We start from the raw sequence: 20806 nt of genomic DNA, 5'->3' as shown, positions 1-20806 counted from the left end.
GATCTCTAACATATATGGAGTAATCTGTTGACCTCACACTGCAAAAAGTCAGTGTTCAAAAACAAGAAGAAAAAAATACAAAAATTAGGGATATTTTACTTGAACTAAGCAAAATTATCTGCCAATAGAACAAGAACATTTGGCTTGTCAAGACTTTCCAAAACAAGTAAAATTAGCGAACCTCAATGAACCCAAAAATACCTTAAAATAAGTATATTCTCACTAATAACAAGTGCACTTTTCTTGGTAGAAAAAAAAAATAGACCTTTTTGCTCAATATGTTGAAAAATATTCTTAAATGAAGTAAATGCTAGTGCCATTATCTTGACATAATGATATGCGCTCGGCATCATGATTTTTTTATTTCATGCTTGAAATAAGAAATTATGACTTTAAAAAAGTAGTTTTATACTTATACAGCTTTGTAACAGTTGATATTCTAGTTCCACGCATGTTTTACTCAATATAGGTCATAAAATCTCAGCAACAAGCTGTAATATCTTACTGAGATCATTTAGGACCAAAACACTTGAAACAAGTAAAACACTCTAACATAAAATCTGCTTAGTGAGAAGAATTATCTTATCAGACAGAAAATAAGCAAATATCACCCTTATTTGAGATATTTAAAGGGGAACATTATCACCAGACCTATGTAAGCGTCAATATATACCTTGATGTTGCAGAAAAAAGACCATATATTTTTTTTAACCGATTTCCAAACTCTAAATGGGTGAATTTTGGCGAATTAAACGCCTTTCTATTATTCGCTCTCGGCGCGATGACGTTGTGACGTCACATCGGGAAGCAATCCGCCATTTTCTCAAACACCGATTCAAATCAGCTCTGTTTTTTTCCGTTTTTTTCGACTGTTTTCCGTACCTTGGAGACATCATGCCTCGTCGGTGTGTTGTCGGAGGGTGTAACAACACGAACAGGGACGGATTCAAGTTGCACCAGTGGCCCAAAGATGCGAAAGTGGCAAGAAATTGGACGTTTGTTCCGCACACTTTACCGACGAAAGCTATGCTACGACAGAGATGGCAAGAATGTGTGGATATCCTGCGACACTCAAAGCAGATGCATTTCCAACGATAAAGTCAAAGAAATCTGCCGCCAGACCCCCATTGAATCTGCCGGAGTGTGTGAGCAATTCAGGGACAAAGGACCTCGCTAGCACGGCAAGCAATGGCGGCAGTTTGTTCCCGCAGACGAGCGAGCTAAACCCCCTGGATGTCTTGGCTCACACCGTCCCTTATGCCACCGAAGATGATCAAGAGAAGAATATCGACCCTAGCTTCCCTGGCCTGCTGACATCAACTCCAAAACTGGACAGATCAGCTTTCAGGAAAAGAGAGCGGTTGAGGGTATGTCTACAGAATATATTAATTGATGAAAATTGGGCTGTCTGCACTCTCAAAGTGCATGTTGTTGCCAAATGTATTTCATATGCTGTAAACCTAGTTCATAGTTGTTAGTTTCCTTTAATGCCAAACAAACACATACCAATCGTTGGTTAGAAGGCGATCGCCGAATTCGTCCTCGCTTTCTCCCGTGTCGCTGGCTGTCGTGTCGTTTTCGTGGGTTTCGCTTGCATACGGTTCAAACCGATATGGCTCAATAGCTTCAGTTTCTTCTTCAATTTCGTTTTCGCTACCTGCCTCCACACTACAACCATCCGTTTCAATACATGCGTAATCTGTTGAATCGCTTAAGCCGCTGAAATCCGAGTCTGAATCCGAGCTAATGTCGCTATAGCTTGCTGTTCTATGCGCCATGTTTGTTTGTGTTGGCATTGTTATGATCCGCTGCCCGGATCATATTTTTTGTTTACGTTTTCAAGATACTTGTGTTTTTGGTTAGTTTTGGACTCCTTGAGTACCTGTTTTGTACACCTGAGTTTGTTGCCATGGCTACTTATTATTTTCACCTGCCACGTTTGTTCCCGACACGCACCTGTTTGTCATCACTGACATTATTATTTAAGCCTGTCCTCCCTGTCATTCGTTCTTGCTTCGTAGTTTGTTTTCATGCAACAGTTGACGACTTTTGTTCTGGCTCTGTACCTGTTAGCTTCCACGCTAAACTCCTTTTTTACCTTCTAGCTCCCATGCTAGCTCTTTTAGTTTTTGCCTTATGTGCTATGAGCACCCTTTTCTTTGTTCCAGTATAATTTATTCCGGTAAATAAATCATTTCTTTTACCTTCACGCTGTGTCCGAAGTCCGTTGCATCCTGGGAGAACGAAACCCCGCATCACCATGCGCCCCGGTCGTCACAGGCATCACTATGTGACGTCACAGGAAAATGGACGGGTGTATATAACGATGGTTAAAATCAGGCACTTTGAAGCTTTTTTTAGGGATATTGCGTGATGGGTAAAATTTTGAAAAAAACTTCGAAAAATAAAATAAGCCACTGGGAACTGATTTTTAATGGTTTTAACCCTTCTGAAATTGTGATAATGTTCCCCTTTAATCTTACTTAGATTTCAGTTTTTGCAGTGCACACTTGGGGAAAACATCACAACCATGACTCCGTGGTTTGATTTCAGATTTTCAGGATTTATGCACATCCCAAATACCGTATTTTTCGGAGTATTAAGTCGCACCGGAGTATAAGTCGCATCTGCCGAAAATGCATAATAAAAAAATTAAAAAATATATATAATTCGCACTGGAGCCCGGCCAAACTATGAAAAAAACTGCGACTTATAGTCCGAAAAATACGGTACACAAAACCCGGTACCAATAGGCAAGAAAAGTTAGTTTAGCATTATAGGTCCCCTTTAAGAGCAGGGATGTCCGAACTTTTTCTGCCGAGGGTCGCATACAGAAAAAAAACCATAGTATGCTGAGGCCATTGCGATACTTTTGATGGAGTAAATGTCACATTCAGGTAAACGCGTACCGAGATGCTGAGGGAAGTACAGCAGGAGCTGGTAGCACAGTCTTTATTAAACAAACAATGGTCTGGGCTACTAACAAAAACTCAATGGAACAGGAGAAGATAAAAAAACATGCACGGAAAAGTATAGGAGAAAAAACAGGAGGTATCTTCAATCAATCAATCAATCTTTATTTATATAGCCCTAAATCACAAGTGTCTCAAAGGGCTGCACAAGCCACAACGACATCCTCGGTACAAAGCCCACATACGGGCAAGGAAAAACTCACCCCAGTGGGACGTCGATGTGAATGACTATGAGAAACCTTGGAGAGGACCGCATATGTGGGTAACCCCCCCCTCTAGGGGAGACCGAAAGCAATGGATGTCGAGTGGGTCTGACATAATATTGTGAGAGTCCAGTCCATAGTGGATCCAACATAATAGTAAGAGTCCAGTCCATAGTGGGGCCAGCAGGACACCATCCCGAGCGGAGACGGGTCAGCAGCGTAGAGATGTTCCCAGCCGATGCACAGGCGAGCGGTCCACCCCGGGTCCCGACTCTGGACAGCCAGCACTTCATCCATGGCCACCGGACCTGTGCCCCCCCCCCCTCAAGGAAAAGGGGAGCAGAGGAGAAAAGAAAAGAAACGGCAGATCAACTGGTCTAACAGGGGGGCTATTTAAAGGCTAGAGTATACAAATGAGTTTTAAGATGGGACTTAAATGCTTCTACTGCATTATTGCCTCCGGGTACTCCGGCTTCCTCCCACCTCCAAAGACATGCACCTGGGGATAGGTTGATTGGCAACACTAAATTGGCCCTAGTGTGTGAATGTGAGTGTGAATGTTGTCTGTCTATCTGTGTTGGCCCTGCGATGAGGTGGCGACTTGTCCAGTGTGTACACCGCCTTCCGCCCGATTTTACTGAGATAGGCTCCAGCACTCCCCGCGACCCTGAAAGGGATGGATGGATTATTCCGCCGGTTTCTATGGCGTTTTGAGGCCAGTAACATGCATAAAATGTCCCCACATTTTGCAAGAGCGTCAGGTTGAGTGAAAAATTTATTTATTTTGGGGGTCCCGAAAATGAAATTTAAAATTTGCTCTTTTATTTTTTTTAATTTTTACTGTATAGCTTGGTTGGTAGAGTGGCCGTGCCAGCAACTTGAGGGTTCCAGGTTCGATCCCCGCTTCCGCCATCCTAGTCACTGCCGTTGTGTCCTTGATTAAGACACTTTACGCACCTGCTCCCAGTGCCACCCACACTGGTTTAAATGTAACTTAGATATTGGGTTTCACTATGTAAAAGCGCTATATAAATTCAATTCAATTCAACTTAGTGTATTTGAGAATAACAACTCATAAATCTTCATTTGCATTTAAAAAAACGTGCACCTCTGTTGTCAGAATTTTACCGTAAAATGTACAGTGTTTTTTCTACAGCATCACTTTATTTTTGGGTAAAATTCTGGCGACTTAGCAGCCAGTTTTTTTAACCGTATAATCTATTGTTATAGTGTACTGCACAATTTGATGCATAGTCAAGTAGATATTTAAATATTTAAATTTGGAATGAATAATCATAGTTTTTGCATAATTAGATAAGTACGCATTAGAGATGCGCGGTTTGCGGGCACAACCGCGGAGTCCGCGGATTATCCGCGGATCGGGCGGATGAAATTAAAAAAAAATTAGATTTTATCCGCGGGTCGGGTCGGGTCGGGTCGGGTCGGGTCGGGCGGTTGAAATAAAAAAAAATTAGATTTTAAATAGATTCAGGCGGGTGGCAGTTAAACCAATTCGGAAATATATATACATAGTTAAATGTTGTTACCCACATACGAAAAACGAGCAGGCACCTGCTGCATATGCCACAACAGAAGAAAAAAAAAGAAAAGAGATGGACACTTTTACGGAGCGGAGAAGGGACGCCTCGCCGGGGTCCGGGACCGAGGCCCCTTCCCCCGAGAGGGCCCCACCTGGAGCCGTAGCTGAGGCGATCCGCGAGAAGGGCCCGACGCACGTCCAGGGTCACCACCGCGCCCACCGCACCGACACCCCGCCTCGTCCGCCTTCGCCGCGGCCGGCGTCACGCGCAGCAGGTAAGCAGCTTACCTGCCCGCCACCCCTGTTGCCGGGGGCGCGTAACAGGGGTCACTCCGCGCGCAGTGCGCTCACGAAAGGGGTGGGGCTCACCCTGGTTGATATAGACAGCAGGACGGTGGCCATGGAAGTTGGAACCCGCTAAGGAGTGTGTAACAACCCACCTGCCGAATCAACTAGCCCTGAAAATGGATGGCGCTGGAGCGTCGGGCCCATACCCGGCCGTCGCCGGCAGCGAGACGCGCTTGGAGGTGCGCTCAGCGCGGCTCCCATATGATTGCGCACTGGTGTGCGTCTGGGTCGTGACAGCGTGGCACGCGAATGTCTGTGCTGCATTGGATCAGTCTCCTTTCTTTAATAGGCAAAAGCTTTATAACCTCACTAATGCCTTGCATCGTCTATATTAGATATATAACAACGGGCGGGTGCGGGCGGGTGCGGTTTTGATTAAATGTTAGTTCGGGTGGATGGCGGATGGTTGACGACTTTCTGATGCGGTTGCGGATGAAATAATTGCCTATCCGCGCATCTCTAGTACGCATATTTGTATTTTTTTTTCTGTCAAAATGGCAAAAATAAATAGATTTAGTCAGAAAATCTGAAGCACTTTGTTGACGCACATTATTTCCAAGCATATAATGATGTGGCGGGTCAGATGTGGTCCACCGGGCCTTGTGTTTGGCACCTGTAATAGAAAAGGAGGAAACACAGGCAGAAGCCAGTAACAAAATGAAAGCAACCAAAAAACGAACAAGACAATAAAATATCTAAAGAAGAGCGTTTTATGTGCCTAAAGGCAAAACGTTGTGTCAGTTGTGTGTCAAAGGTGACAAATTTGTTTTAAATTAATTACATTTTTCGATGTGTCACGGCCCAATAGAAAATTAACTGTGGGTTGCAAATTGGCCACGTGCTGCATTTTGGACACCCCGACATAAGAGTGAGTATTTAAGTGTGTGTGGAAGTGTGTGTTTACATGTGCATGCGTGTGTGTGTCTGTGTGCCATGAGTGAGTTTGGCCCTCAGCTTAATCTCCTCCTGGTGGTGAATGAAGGTTCTCTCTTTTTTTGCCTCCTGGAGATCAACTTCAACACCCCTGATCGATCGACCCCCCCCCCCTCCCCAGTTTTCTGCCTTGCCCGGTTGGCATAGCAACAGACTGCTCCTGCATCATAAACATTTCAGAGTGTGTCTCGCTCGCATTAAGACTTTATCTTGTCATTCTGCTCTTGTTCAGCTGTTGCAACATGAAGGAGAATGTATGACTTGCATTTACTCCACTAGTCCATACTTGCCAACCTTGAGACCTCCGAATTTGGGAGATGTGGGGGTGGGGGGGGGTTTGGTGGTAGCGTGGGTGTATATTGTAGCGTCCCGGAAGAGTTAGTGCTGCAAGGGATTCTGGGTATTTGTTCTGTTGTGTTAATGTTGTGTTACGGTGCGGATGTTCCGATATTGTCCAACTCTTTAATTACCGATACCGATATATACAGTCGTGCAATTAACACATTATTATGCCTAATTTGGACAACCAGGTATGGTGAAGATAAGGTCTTTTTTTTTTTTAAATAAAATAAAATAAGATAAATAAATTTAAAAAAAATTATTGAATAAAAGAGAAAGTAAAACAATATAGAAACAGTTACATAGAAACTAGTAATTAATGAAAATGAGTAAAATTAACTGTTAAAGGTTAGTACTATTAGTGGACCAGCAGCACGCACAATCATGTGTGCTTACGGACTGTATCCCTTGCAGACTGTATTGATATATATTGATATATAATGTAGGAACCACAATATTAATAACAGAAAGAAACAACCCTTTTGTGTGAATGAGTGTAAATGGGGGAGGGAGGTTTTTGGGTTGGTGCACTAATTGTAAGTGTATCTTGTGTTTTTTATGTTGATTTAATTAAAAAAAAATTAAAAAACGATACCGATAATCAGAGGTGGGTAGAGTAGCCAGAAATTGTACTCAAGTAAGAGTACTGTTACTTTAGAGATTTATTACTCAAGTAAAAGTAAGGAGTAGTCACCCAAATATTTACTTGAGTAAAAGTAAAAAGTATGTTGTGAAAAAAATACTCAAGTACTGAGTAACTGATGAGTAACATACACACACATATCATATATATATATATATATATATATATATATATATATATATATATATATATATATACACACACACACACATTTATATATATATATATATATATATATATATATATATATATATATACACACACACACACATTTATATATATATATATATATATGTACACACATATATATATATACAGTATATAATTTATATGTATTTATTTTGCCGTTTTTGTTTACATGTTAAAGGTGTTTTAATGAATATACATGCATGTTTAACACATATAGATTCCTTTCTTTCATGAAGACAAGAATATAAGTTGGTGTATTACCTGATTCTGATGACTTGCATTGATTGTAATCAGACAGTAGTGCTGATAGCGTCCACGTTTTCAAATGGAGGAGAAAAAAAGTTCCTCCTTTCTGTCTAATACCACATGAAAGTGGTTGGTTTTTGGCTTCTTATTTGTCCAGCTTCCATATTCGTTTTTATACACTTTACAAGAAATACATTGGCGGCAAACTCCGTAGCTTGCTAGCTTGTTTGCGCTGGCTTTCGGAGACTCTTGTTTTGAAAGCGCAGGCGCGATGGAGCGGCACTTTTATTGTGAAGACAGGAACTGTGCAGTCAGTCTTTAGGCTTTTGACGGGATGTACGGTTGAAATATAAAAGGGTCTTTTTTCCTTCACACTTTTGATTGATTGATTGAAACTTTTATTAGTAGATTGCACAGTACAGTATATATTCCGTACAATTGACCACTAAATGGTAACACCCCAATAAGTTTTTCAACTTGTTTAAGTCAGGTCATGTGACCGCCTGGCTCTGTTTGATTGGTCCAACGTCACCAGTGACTGCATCTGATTGGTGGAAACGAAATGAAACGTCACCAGTAAGGCAGGCACTATGAAGGTCTGTCTGACAGACCAAAACAAACAAAGCGTGCATTAACAGATCGATAAAAATTAGTAGCGAGTAGCGAGCTGAATGTAGATAAAAGTAGCGCAGTAAAAGTAGCGTTCCTTCTCTATAAATATACTTAAGTAAAAGTAAAAGTATGTTGCATTAAAACTACTCTTAGAAGTACAATTTATCCCAAAAGTTACTCAAGTAGATGTAACGGAGTAAATGTAGCGCGTTACTACCCACCTCTGCCGATAATACAAAAAACGATACCGATCATTTCCGATATCACATTTTAAAGCATTTATCGGCATTTATCTCTAGTGTTAAAGTTGTTTATACGGCCACCCTCAGCGTGACCTGTATGGCTGTTGATCAAGTATGCCTTGCAGTCACTAATGTGTGTGTAAAACCCGCATATATTATGTGACTGGGCCGGCACGCTGTTTGAATGGCGGAAAAGCGGACGTGACGACAGGTTGTAGAGGACGCTAGAGACAGTGTCTTTGAGGCACGCCCCCAATATTGTTGTCCGGGTGGAAATCGGGAGAAATTCGGGAGAATGGTTGCCTCGGGAGGGGCACTGAAATTCCGGGAAAATCGGTAGGGTATGCACTAGTCTATTGTGGGTGTCCAAAATGTGGCCCAGGGGCCATTTGCAGCCCACACCTTGTTTTTTATTGGCCCATGGATTTTTAAACAAAAAAAACCCAATAGGTTTAAAAAGTTGTATTATTATTATTATTAACACTATCACGCTTTGTCACCTATTATGGTTTTTTTCCCCCTTCATTCTTATCATGTCTGCATGGCCTGTTTAAAACAATAACAAAACGTTAAGAGTTTAGATACCCCGGGTGTGTAGAGTTTAAGGCAGGTGTAGGGAACCTATGGTTCCCGAGCCAGATATGGCTCTTTTGATGACTGCATCTGGCTCTCAGATAAATCTTAGCTGACATCGCTTAACACGATAAGTAATGAATAATTCCGCTGGTAATCACAGTGTTAAAAATAACGTTAAAAATATAAAACATTCTCATGCATTTTAATCCATCCATCCGTTTTCTACCGGAGCTGTTCAAAAAGTCGCATTAATGGTAAGAAGTATTTTATTTATAATTGGTTACCTTCAGAATAACAATGTTTTTGAAAAGAATAAGAGACTTATTATACTCTAAAAATGTTGGTCTTACTTAAAGATGCACACATTTAGTTGTATTCAGTGTTAAAAAATATTATATGGCTCTCACGGAAATACATTTGAAAGTATTTGGCTTTCTTGGCTCTCTCAGCCAAAAAGGTTCCCGATCCCTGGTTTAAGTATGTAATAGGGGTGTCAATTTTTTTTATTTTGAGATTAATCACGATTCTTGTTTGTAACGATTCTTAATCCATTAAAAAAAAAAAAAAAACTTTTTTTTATAATTTTTTTTGCCAATCTGTCCTGTTCTGGCGATCATCATATTGTTGATGTTGAGATTGTACTGTGCAGATTTACTTTAGAAAATAAGTGTGGGAGACTTCTACTGTTGCCTTATTTGTATTTGACTTTATTAAATGTTTGGGAAGCATTTTAATAAACAAAAACAGTTTTCTCTTAAGTAATATAGAAATTGATCCGACCTATTTTATGGAAGAATGTAGTTAATCACAGAACTGGCATTCAATGTTGTTAAAAAAGTATTCATTTTAAATCGAGAATCGATTCTGAATTGAATCAAATCGAATCGTTTGGTGCCCGAATATTAGGGGTGTGGGAAAAAAATCGTTGTGCGATTCAGAATCGATTCTCATTTTTAAAAAATCGATTTTTATTTATTTTTTTATTTTTTTATTTTATTTTATTTTTTTATTTTTTTAATTAATCAATCCAACAAAACAATACACAGCAATACCATAACAATGCAATCCAATTCCAAAACCAAACCCGACCCAGCAACACTCAGAACTGCAATAAACAGAGCAATTGAGAGGAGACACAAACACGACACAGAACAAACCAAAAGTAGTGAAACAAAAATGAATATTATCAACAACAGTATCAATATTAGTTACAATTTCAACATAGCAGTGATTAAAAATCCCTCATTGACATTATCATTACACATTTATAAAAATTAAAATAAATGAACAATAGTGTCACAGTGGCTTACACTTGCATCGCATCTCATAAGCTTGACAACACACTGTGTCCAATATTTTCACAAAGATAAAATAAGTCATATTTTTGGTTCATTTAATAGTTAAAACAAATTTACATTATTGCAATCAGTTGATAAAACATTGTCCTTTACAATTATAAAAGCTTTTTACAAAAATCTACTACTCTGCTTGCATGTCAGCAGACTGGGGTAGATCCTGCTGAAATCCTATGTATTGAATGAATAGAGAATCCTTTTGAGTCGGGAAAATATCGTTTTTTGAATCGAGAATCGCGTTGAATCGAAAAAAATCGATTTTGAATCGAATCGTGACCCCAAGAATCGATATTGAATCGAATCGTGGGACACCCAAAGATTCGCAGCCCTACCGAGTATGTATGTCAGGACTTGATCAAAAATACAACTCAGATGCAGAGGTGGAGAACAATCCGGCATGCTTTTATTTTTGAAATGTTCACTTTTCACCTCTTGAGTCAGGGCAATAAAACAACGACTATAAACTTTAACAACTGGGCGAAAAGGTTTCACAAAAAGTGAACAAAACCAAAAATCACTCCGAAAGGAGGAATCAAAAATATGAATCTCGAACTACACTGGCGATGAATATAACTATGAAATTTAAACAACAAAAGACGCTCCAAAAGGAGGGAAAAAACAATGGGCTACAAAGCTTCTACACTGTTTTGGGTCTAGAAAAATAATTAACAAAAGGTCACTCCAAAAAGGAAAAGAAGAGACTGTAAAAGTAAACGGAACTCACCACTTCAACTTGAAAACTTTACAAACAAAAATGCACTCTGCTTAAGAGGAGAAAAGGAAAACTCAAAATACCAACTTGGAAATTCAGGCTCTGGATAACTCAGAACAAGACGAGACAAGGCTTGGGCATGAAGCTGGAGATGCACGAGACAACGAGACATTCTGGCACAGAACAAAGGGAGGCGTGGGCTTATAAGCAGTGTTGGGACTAACGCGTTACAAAGTCAATGTTATTATGAATTATTGACCTATCCAAGGTTCCCATTACTTCACATCAAATATTCCACTTTGAAAAATATTTTTGGTGGAACATTTTGCATATTTTGTGTGTTTGCCATTCATTAAAAACACAGTTTTGTTTGACAAAAAAGGGCGTAAAACAAACAAACAAAAAAACAACATAAAAAAACTAAAACATTTTGAAATGAGGAATAGATGTGAAGTTGATGTAGACTCCAGAGATTTAAGCGTTAAATATAAAATGTATGTATGCCCTGGCACACCATTATCATCATTTCATGACCGAAGCAAAACAATTTTGACACTTTTATACTGAAATAAATACACCTACAACTTATTAAATAAAAACATAGAAAAAACTACCAGCAGCGGTAAAGTTTAGATCCATGAAGGAAAGAAGAAAGTGAATGAATGTTTATAACTGAATACATTTACATTTGTATACACATTTGTTTTCTTTTTTTATTTTATTTATTTAATGAATTAAGTAACGTTTATGACAACCTTTTTCCAAAACACAATATAGAATGTGAGATATAACAGGATAATGCATACGTTTAACTTTTTTTTTTTTTCGAAACGCTTACAAAAAAGTGGGACCCCAAAAATGTACTGTACGACCCCATTTTTATGACTTGATGGGGTCCCTGGGACCCCATTTTGAAGATTCCTAGTGCTGATCTACAGATTGTATTATTCTCCAGTGCAATAACAGTACTGAAATGAAGGCTAAACGGGCATTAATGGGAGCTTTAAAAAAAAAAAAGAAGTAAGTAAATAGTTACTTTTCACAGTAACGCATTACTTTTTGGTGTAAGTAACCAGAGGTGGGTAGAGTAGCCAGAAATTGTACTCAAGTAAGAGTACTGTTACTTTAGAGATTTATTACTCAAGTAAAAGTAAGGAGTAGTCACCCAAACATTTACTTGAGTAAAAGTAAAAAGTATGTTGTAAAAAAACTACTCAAGTACTGAGTAACTGATGAGTAACATACACACACATATCATATATATATATATATATATATATATATATATATACACACACACACATATATACATATATATACACACACACACATATATATATATATATATACATACATTGATATATACAGTATATAATTTATATTTATTTTTTTGCCGTTTTTGTTTACATGTTAATAGTGTTTTAATGAATATACATGCATGTTTAACACATATAGATTCCTTTCTTTCATGAAGACAAGAATATAAGTTGGTGTATTACCTGATTCTGATGACTTGCATTGATTGGAATCAGACAGTAGTGATGACAAACGTCCACGTTTTCAAATGGAGGAGAAAAAAAGTTCCTCCTTTCTGTCTAATACCACATGAAAGTGGTTGGTTTTTGGCATCTTATATGTCCAGCTTCCATATTCGTTTTTATACACTTTACAAGAAATACATTGGCGGCAAACTCCGTAGCTTGCTAGCTTGTTTGCGCAGGCTTTCGGAGACTCTTATTTTGAAAGCGCAGGCGCGATGGAGCGGCACTTTTATTGTGAAGACAGGAACTGTCTTGAGGCTTTTGACGGGGTGTACGGTGAAATAAAAAATGGTCTTTTTTCCTTCACACTTTTGATTGATTGATTGGAACTTGTATTAGTAGATTGCACAGTACAGTACATATTCCGTACAATTGACCACTAAATGGTAACACCCCAATACGTTTTTCAACTTGTTTAAGTCAGGTCATGTGACCGCCTGGCTCTGTTTGATTGGTCCAACGTCACCAGTGACTGCATCTGATTGGTGGAACGGAGTGAACGTCACCAGTGACTGTATTTGTTGAAACGCAGGCACTATGAAGGTCTGTCTGACAGACCAAAACAAACAAAGCGTGCATTAACAGATCGATAAAAATTAGTAGCGAGTAGCGAGCTGAATGTAGACAAAAGTAGCGGAGTAAAAGTAGCGTTTCTTCTCTATAAATATACTCAAGTAAAAGTAAAAGTATGTTGCATTAAAACTACTCTTAGAAGTACAATTTATCCCAAAAGTTACTCAAGTAGATGTAACGGAGTAAATGTAGCGCGTTACTACCCACCTCTGTAAGTAACTGAGTTAGTAACGGAGTTACTTTTGAAATAAAGTAACTAGTAACAGTAACTAGTTACTGTTTTTTTAGTAACTAACCCAACACTGCTTATAAGACACATGGGGGCAATGGGGAACAGGTGGAAACAATCCGGGATCTGGGATGACGTCAGACTGATGACACATAAGGAAGGGCAAGTGACCTGAAAGTTACTTTTCAAACTAAGACATGAAATTCACAAGACAAAAAAAACCCAATACAACACATCCCTCACTGCGGTGTGACAATGTAAGGCCCGGGCACTTTTAAAAGTGCCTTAAATCTTGAGCCTTACGCTTTTGGTACCTGCTAAGACATCAAATTGTACAATTATTCTCACTTTTTTGCAGAAAAAGAAAAATGTTATTATGGTCTTACCTTTACTTATAAATGTGCCGCTGTTGTGCTGGATTAATGAACCCCCTGACGGGAGTGTTATATCAACTAAAGCCCTCACTTCAACTTTCCACGTGCAAGATTGAATCTATTTAAAAAAGTGTAGCCGAGGGTTTATAAATGTCGCCTATACTGTATGAAACTACAAAATAACAAACACGGAGGCTCCAGTTTACACGAGGACCACTTTATTTACCTTCTTTCAAAAACTTCCGCTCCACTCCAACGTGTCAAAATTCCGCTCTTAGCGCCTTCAAAATAAGAGCTCAAGGCATATACTGTATAACAGCGCATAACAGGAACTTAACATCACAAAGAGGAAAGCCCATAAAAATAGGTTACAAAAGTTATTTAATAAGAAGCCAAAAAGCCTACTCAGTGGCCTAGTGGTTAGAGTGTCCGCCCTGAGATCGGTAGGTTGTGAGTTCAAACCCCGGCCGAGTCATACCAAAGACTATAAAAATGGGACCCATTACCTCCCTGCTTGGCACTCAGCATCAAGGGTTGGAATTGGGGGTTAAATCACCAAAAATGATTCCCGGGCGCGGCACCGCTGCTGCCCACTGCTCCCCTCACCTCCCAGGGGGTGATCAAGGGTGATGGGTCAAATGCAGAGGACAAATTTCACCACACCTAGTGTGTGTGTGACAATCATTGGGACTTTAACTTTAACTTTAAAAGTGCAAAAACAATAATGTTCGTGTTGGAGGAGTTGTGAATTAGGCCTAATGTTGTGGCCCTGCAGTCATTCACAACTCCTCCAACACCAACATTATTGTTTTTGCACTTTTTGGCTTCTTATGAAATAACTTTTTTAAATAGATTCAATCTTGCACGTGGAAAGTTTAAGTGTGGGCTTTAGTTGATATAACAATTCTACGGCGGGGGTGCAGGAGGCGAGCCTCAGCCAGTGCGTCTTTTGCAGCCGTTTTATGATCGCTCAGCACAAGAAATACGTTACACACATACAGTTGTTGACAAAATACACTGTACATTATATACCTCAGCTAACTAAACTATGGAAATGTATAATATAGTTCATATAGCAATACAGTCTCACCGCACAGCAGGCCAGCAGTTAGCCGAGTCCGCAATCCATGTTGAGGCACTGAGTGACGTGCCTCGACTGGCTGCTGTTCACCGCACCGTCCGTCTCTTCTCAGTATTTGAACGGCAAATGTGAAAATTCAGCGATTTTGAATAAAAATAATCTAAAACTGGTGAAGTTAAATGGAAAATAATGTATAGAATAATCACTGGATACATTTAACAATTTAATATATATTTATTTCTTTTTACATTTTTTTTCTTTCCATGATGGCAGGTGAGGCCCCGCCTCACCGCATGAGTTGCAGAGATGACTCATGAGTCTTTTGTTTGGACAAATACTTATTGCCTCTTCAAATGGCGTATGTGTCCACCGAGAGAATGGATGGCAGTTGTGTGCCTCGTCCTTAATGGACGTCAGTAAATTCTTCATTTGGTGTTTACTAAAGCAGCCGCCTCGACAGAAGACAAAGCAGCGACTTTTTGTTTTGCATTTTCAGTGTTATTGATTGTTCTCTGTCTCAGAGAAGGCCTCAGTCAGCGTGTTGTTAACGCTGAGGTGAGGCCAGGACACCACGCGGGATTCTTCTAATGTTGCCAATGGTGGGGGACAACACTGTATGGACAAAAGTCTTTGAGCACCCTTCTTAGCGAGACATTTTGGACAGAGGTGCTTGTTACAGTTTTTCATGGAACTTTGTTGTCCTTGTGTCAAGACTTGGTCTTGGGTGTATGCTTTTCCGGGATGCAACGGAAAGTTGGCTCGGGCGAGACGGGAATTAAGATACATTTTTTATTTAAAGACTATAAATACAAAACAAGGAAGTAAACAAAAGGCGCGCACAATGGCGGAGAACAAACTATGAAACCAAACACTTGCACAAAGGCAAAAACTATGAACAACAAAAAAACACTAACTGTGGCTTAATAAACAAAAACTTACTTGGCATGGAACCGGCATGAAAAAAGAGCAGCAAGGATCATAAGGGTGTGGAGAGTGTGCAGAAGCATAAATATGGAGATGTCACCAGAAAGACAAACTGAAAAACACTGAACTTAAATACGACAGACATGATTAACGAAAACAGGTGCGTGACTCAAAACGTGAAACAGGTGCGTGACGTGACAGGGGAAAACTAATGGGTTGCTATGGTGACAATCAAGAGTGCACAATGAGTCCAAACGTGGAACAGGTGAAACTAATGGGGTAATCATGGAAACAAGACAAGGGAGTGAAAAGACAGAAACTAAAGAGTCCTATAACTAAACAAAACATGACTTAAAACAAAACATGATTACACAGACATGACACCTTGCACTTAAAAAGTACAGCGAAATGTCATTTTCAGTACAAACCCATTGTGAAGAGTAGACGGAACTGATGGATCGCCATAAGGGCGGCGCGGGGGGCTCAATTTGAGACCAAGACAAGCGTCTCGAGCAACAATAAGCACATATGTTACGGCACAAAACTCAAGACTTGCAATAGGGCTGGAGGGGGTGGGGGGGATCTGGTCTGAAGCTGCAGCCACCTTGGCTCTGCACCGTACGCCCATCATACCGTGGGGGGTAAAGCGGCAAAGACGTGGGGTGTGGGTGTGTGTGTGTATACGTATGTGTATAGTAGTCCATGGGTGCGTGTTTTGTCTATAAGCCCAGAGGCCACTCTGCTCTGCGTTTGGGACAAGAGTCAACATCCCTGGCATCTTTGAAGATAAGGTGTGGGGGCGATTTTTTTTCAGAGCCTCTTTCGCTGCACTGGTCTCGCTGGGATGTTTACAGCATGACCCAGCCAAGGCCATGGCTTAGAGACGAATTGTAAGTAAGGTTTTACAAACCTTGTTTGTTTCCATATGAGTTGGGAAATTGTGTTAGATGTAAATATAAACGGAATACAATGATTTGCAAATCCTTTTCAACCCATATTCAGTTGAATGCACTACAAAGACAACATATTTGATGTTCAAACTCATAAACTTTTTTTTTTTTTTGGCAAATAATAATTAACTTAGATTTTCATGGCTGCAACACGTGCTAAAGTAGTTGGGAAAGGGCATGTTCACCACTGTGTTACATGGCCTTTCCTTTTAACAACACTCAGTAAACGTTTGGGAACTGAGGAGACACATTTTTAAAGCTTCTCAGGTGGAATTCTTTCCCATTCTTGCTTGATGTTCAGCTTAAGTTGTTCAACAGTCCGGGGGTCTCAGTTGTTGTATTTTAGGCTTCATAATGCGCCACACATTTTCAATGGGAGACAGATCTGGACTACAGGCAGGCCAGTCTAGTACCCACACTCTTTTACTATGAAGCCACGTTGATGTAACACGTGACTTGGCATTGTCTTGCTGAAATAAGCAGGGGCGTCCATGGTAACGTTGCTTGGATGGCAACATATGTTGCTCCAAAACCTGTATGTACCTTTCAGCATTAATGGCACCTTCACAGATGTGTAAGTTACCCATGTCTTGGGCACTAATACACCCCCATACCATCACAGATGCTGGATTTTCAACTTTGCGCCTATAACAATCCGGATGGATCTTTTCTTCTTTGGTCCGGAGGACACGACGTCCACAGTTTCCAAAAACAATTTGAAATGTGGACTCGTCAGACCACAGAACACTTTTCCACTTTGTATCAGTCCATCTTAGATGAGCTCAGGCCCAGCGAAGCCGACGGCATTTCTGGGTGTTGTTGATAAACGGTTTTCACCTTGCATAGGAGAGTTATAACTTGCACTTACAGATGTAGCGACCAACTGTAGTTACTGACAGTGGGTTTCTGAAGTGTTCCTGAGCCAATGTGATGATATCCTTTACACACTGATGTCGCTTGTTGATGCAGTACAGCCTGAGGGGTCGAAGATGGTGAAATCCCTAAATTCCTTGCAATAGTTGGTTGAGAAAGGTTTTTCTTAAACTGTTCAACAGTTTGCTCACGCATTTGTTGACAAAGTGGTGACCCTCGCCCCATCCTTGTTTGTGAATGACTGAACATTTCATGGAATCTACTTTTATACCCAATCATGGCACCCACCTGTTCCCAATTTGCCTGTTCACCTGTGGGATGTTCCAAATAAGTGTTTGATGAGCATTCCTCAACTTTATCAGTATGTATTGCAACCTTTCCCAACTTCTTTGTCACGTGTTGCTGGCATCAAATTCTAAAGTTAATGATTATTTGCAAAAAAAAAAAAAAAAAGTCTATCTGTTTGAACATCAAATATGTTGTCTTTGTAGCATATTCAACTGAATATGGGTTGAAAATGATTTGTAAATCATTGTACTCCGTTTATATTTACATCTAGCACGATTTCCCAACTCATATGGAAACGGGGTTTGCACTTTTGGTTGGGCGAGCAAACACATTCCAATGGATTTGTCCGATCTAGTTGTCCATTGTGACTCTCTCACTGATCACAATTTCGCTTTGCGGAGTAGAAAGCTTCTCCAGCAGCTCGTCCTTCAAAATACTGTCCAGTCCCAGTATGAACACAGTATGCTTCTTTTACCGTGATGCCACGGAATGCATTTCAAACCCTGATGGCATAAGATAGTACGACAAGTATAATGTCAATAAATACCAGTATGTAAGAATTTTAATCTGCAGCATCTTCTTTATTTCTGTCTTAAAGGTGAATTGGTCACGGCCCGCAGCCTCCCTCCCCGTCTCCCTCCTCCTCAGCCACACCGCCACTTCCTTTGCTTCCCGTCTTTGTCCCGCCTCCCCGCCACTATGTCTCGCCTGGCCTCCTTCCTCGTCCCCCTCGCCCTCCTCTTCCTCTCCCTGCTGCCACCCTGCCAGTCAGAGTCCCAGCGTGGCGCGGCGGGCAGCGACCTCGACCATCGAGTGGTCTCCGCCTCCATGCTGCCCTCCTCCGGGACTTACGGGAACAGCAGCGTGCCCGGACACGGGAAATGTGATGACGTGACGGTGTGCAAGCCGGGCATCCTGCTGCCCGTTTGGCAGCCCAGTGAACCGGGGCTTGGAAACCAGGTGGCCAGAGCCGTGGTCTACTTTGTGTCGCTCATGTACATGTTTCTGGGCGTGTCCATCATTGCAGACCGCTTCATGGCGTCCATTGAGGTCATCACATCACAGGTGAGGGTCGACTTTCTTTCTGAGGGCCACGTGCAGAAAAACAAAATGATAGAAGTGTCGTGTCTGTGTAATCATGTTTTGTTTAGTTATTGGACTTTTTAGTTTCTGGCTTTTCACTCCCTTGTCTGGTTTCCATGATTACCCATTAGTTTCACCTGTTCCACGTTTGGACTCATTGTGCACTCTTGTTTGTCACCATAGCAACCCATTAGTTTTCACCTGTCACCTCAATCAATCAATCAATCTTTATTTATATAGCCCTAAATCACAAGTGTCTCAAAGGGCTGCACAAGCCACAACGACATCCTCGGTACAAAGCCCACATACGGGCAAGGAAAAACTCACCCCAGTGGGACGTCGATGTGAATGACTATGAGAAACCTTGGAGAGGACCGCATATGTGGGTAACCCCCCCCCTCTAGCGGAGACCGAAAGCAATGGATGTCGAGTGGGTCTGACATAATATTGTGAGAGTCCAGTCCATAGTGGATCCAACATAATAGTACGAGTCCAGTCCATAGTGGGGCCAGCAGGACACCATCCCGAGCGGAGACGGGTCAGCAGCGCAGAGATGTTCCCAGCCGATGCACAGGCGAGCGGTCCACCCCGGGTCCCGACTCTGGACAGCCAGCACTTCATCCATGGCCACCGGACCTGTGCCCCCCCCCTCAAGGAAAAGGGGAGCAGAGGAGAAAAGAAAAGAAACGGCAGATCAACTGGTCTAACAGGGGGGCTATTTAAAGGCTAGAGTATACAAATGAGTTTTAAGATGGGACTTAAATGCTTCTACTGAGGTAGCATCTCTAATTGTTACCGGGAGGGCATTCCATAGTACTGGAGCCCGAATAGAAAACGCTCTATAGCCCGCAGCCTTTTTTTGGGCTCTGGGAATCACTAGTAAGCCGGAGTTCTTTGAACGCAGATTTCTTGCCGGGACATATGGTACAATGCAATCGACAAGATAGGACGGAGCTAGACCGTGTAGTATTTTATACGTAAGTGGTAAAACCTTAAAGTCACATCTTAAGTGCACAGGAAGCCAGTGCAGGTGAGCCAGTATAGGCGTAATATGATCAAACTTTCTTGTTCTTGTCAAAAGTCTAGCAGCCGCATTTTGTACCAACTGTAATTTTTTAATGCTAGACATAGGGAGACCCGAAAATAATACGTTACAGTAGTCGAGACGAGACGTAACGAACGCATGAATAATGATCTCAGCGTCACGCACTTGTTTCACGTTTTGAGTCACGCACCTGTTTTCGTTAATCATGTCTGTAGTATTTAAGTTCATTGTTTTTCAGTTTGTCTTGCTGGTGACATCTGTCATGACTGGGTCCTGGGGTTGGTTTGTTCTCCCGTGGTGCAAAAGATTTGGACCATACGTGGCGTGAAGGGGAATACATGATTTATTTAAACACTATAACTACAAAAAAAAAGTACAAACGAAAAGCGCGCACAGTGGCGGAGAAACGACTTGGCTATGAAAACAAATACTTGCACAAAGGCAGAAACTATGAACAACAAAAAACACTAACTGTGGCTTAATAAACAAAAACGTACTTGGCATGGAACCGGCATGAAAAAAGAGCAGCAAGGGTCATAAGGGTGTGGAGAGTGTGCAGAAGCATAGATGTTGTCATGTCTGTGTAATCATGTTTTGTCTTAGTCATGTTTTGTTTAGTTTCTGGCTTTTTCACTCCCTTGTCTTGTCACCATAGTTACCCATTAGTTTCACCTGTCATGTCACGCACCTGTTTTGAGTCACGCACCTGTTGTTAATCATGTCTGTGTTATTTAAGCTTTTCATTTTCTGTTGTTCGTCCTGGAGTCATAGCCTTTCTCACCCTGCTATCCTCGCATTTATGCCCCCTGTCACACTCTGTCCACGTCTGCGCACTTCATGTCCATGCCAAGTAAGTTTGTTTATTATTGCCACAGTTAGTGTTTTTTTATTGTTCATAGTTTTTTGCCCCCGTGCAAGTCTTTTGTTTTCATTAG

General features: G+C 40.9%; 1 protein-coding gene across 8 annotated transcripts in view; it reads left to right on the top strand.

Annotated features, from left to right (window-relative positions):
* slc8a2b (solute carrier family 8 member 2b) overlaps positions 1-20806 on the top strand; it is a 344572-nt gene that overhangs the window by 240842 nt on the left and 82924 nt on the right. For 7 of the 8 annotated variants that reach the window (XM_061972302.1, XM_061972297.1, XM_061972298.1 and 4 more), the window contains one exon: positions 18342-18808. The exons of the other annotated variant lie outside the window; for it this stretch is intronic. In XM_061972302.1, coding sequence (XP_061828286.1) covers positions 18342-18808 — 467 coding nt within the window. The remainder of the gene's footprint in view (positions 1-18341; positions 18809-20806) is intronic. 8 annotated transcript variants of the gene reach the window in all.

The sequence above is a fragment of the Nerophis lumbriciformis genome, linkage group LG17 (genome assembly GCF_033978685.3).
Source record: "Nerophis lumbriciformis linkage group LG17, RoL_Nlum_v2.1, whole genome shotgun sequence".
Lineage (NCBI taxonomy): Eukaryota > Metazoa > Chordata > Actinopteri > Syngnathiformes > Syngnathidae > Nerophis > Nerophis lumbriciformis.
The sequence above is the reverse complement of the archived record's forward strand: the minus strand, read 5'-3'. Positions and strand labels throughout refer to the sequence as shown.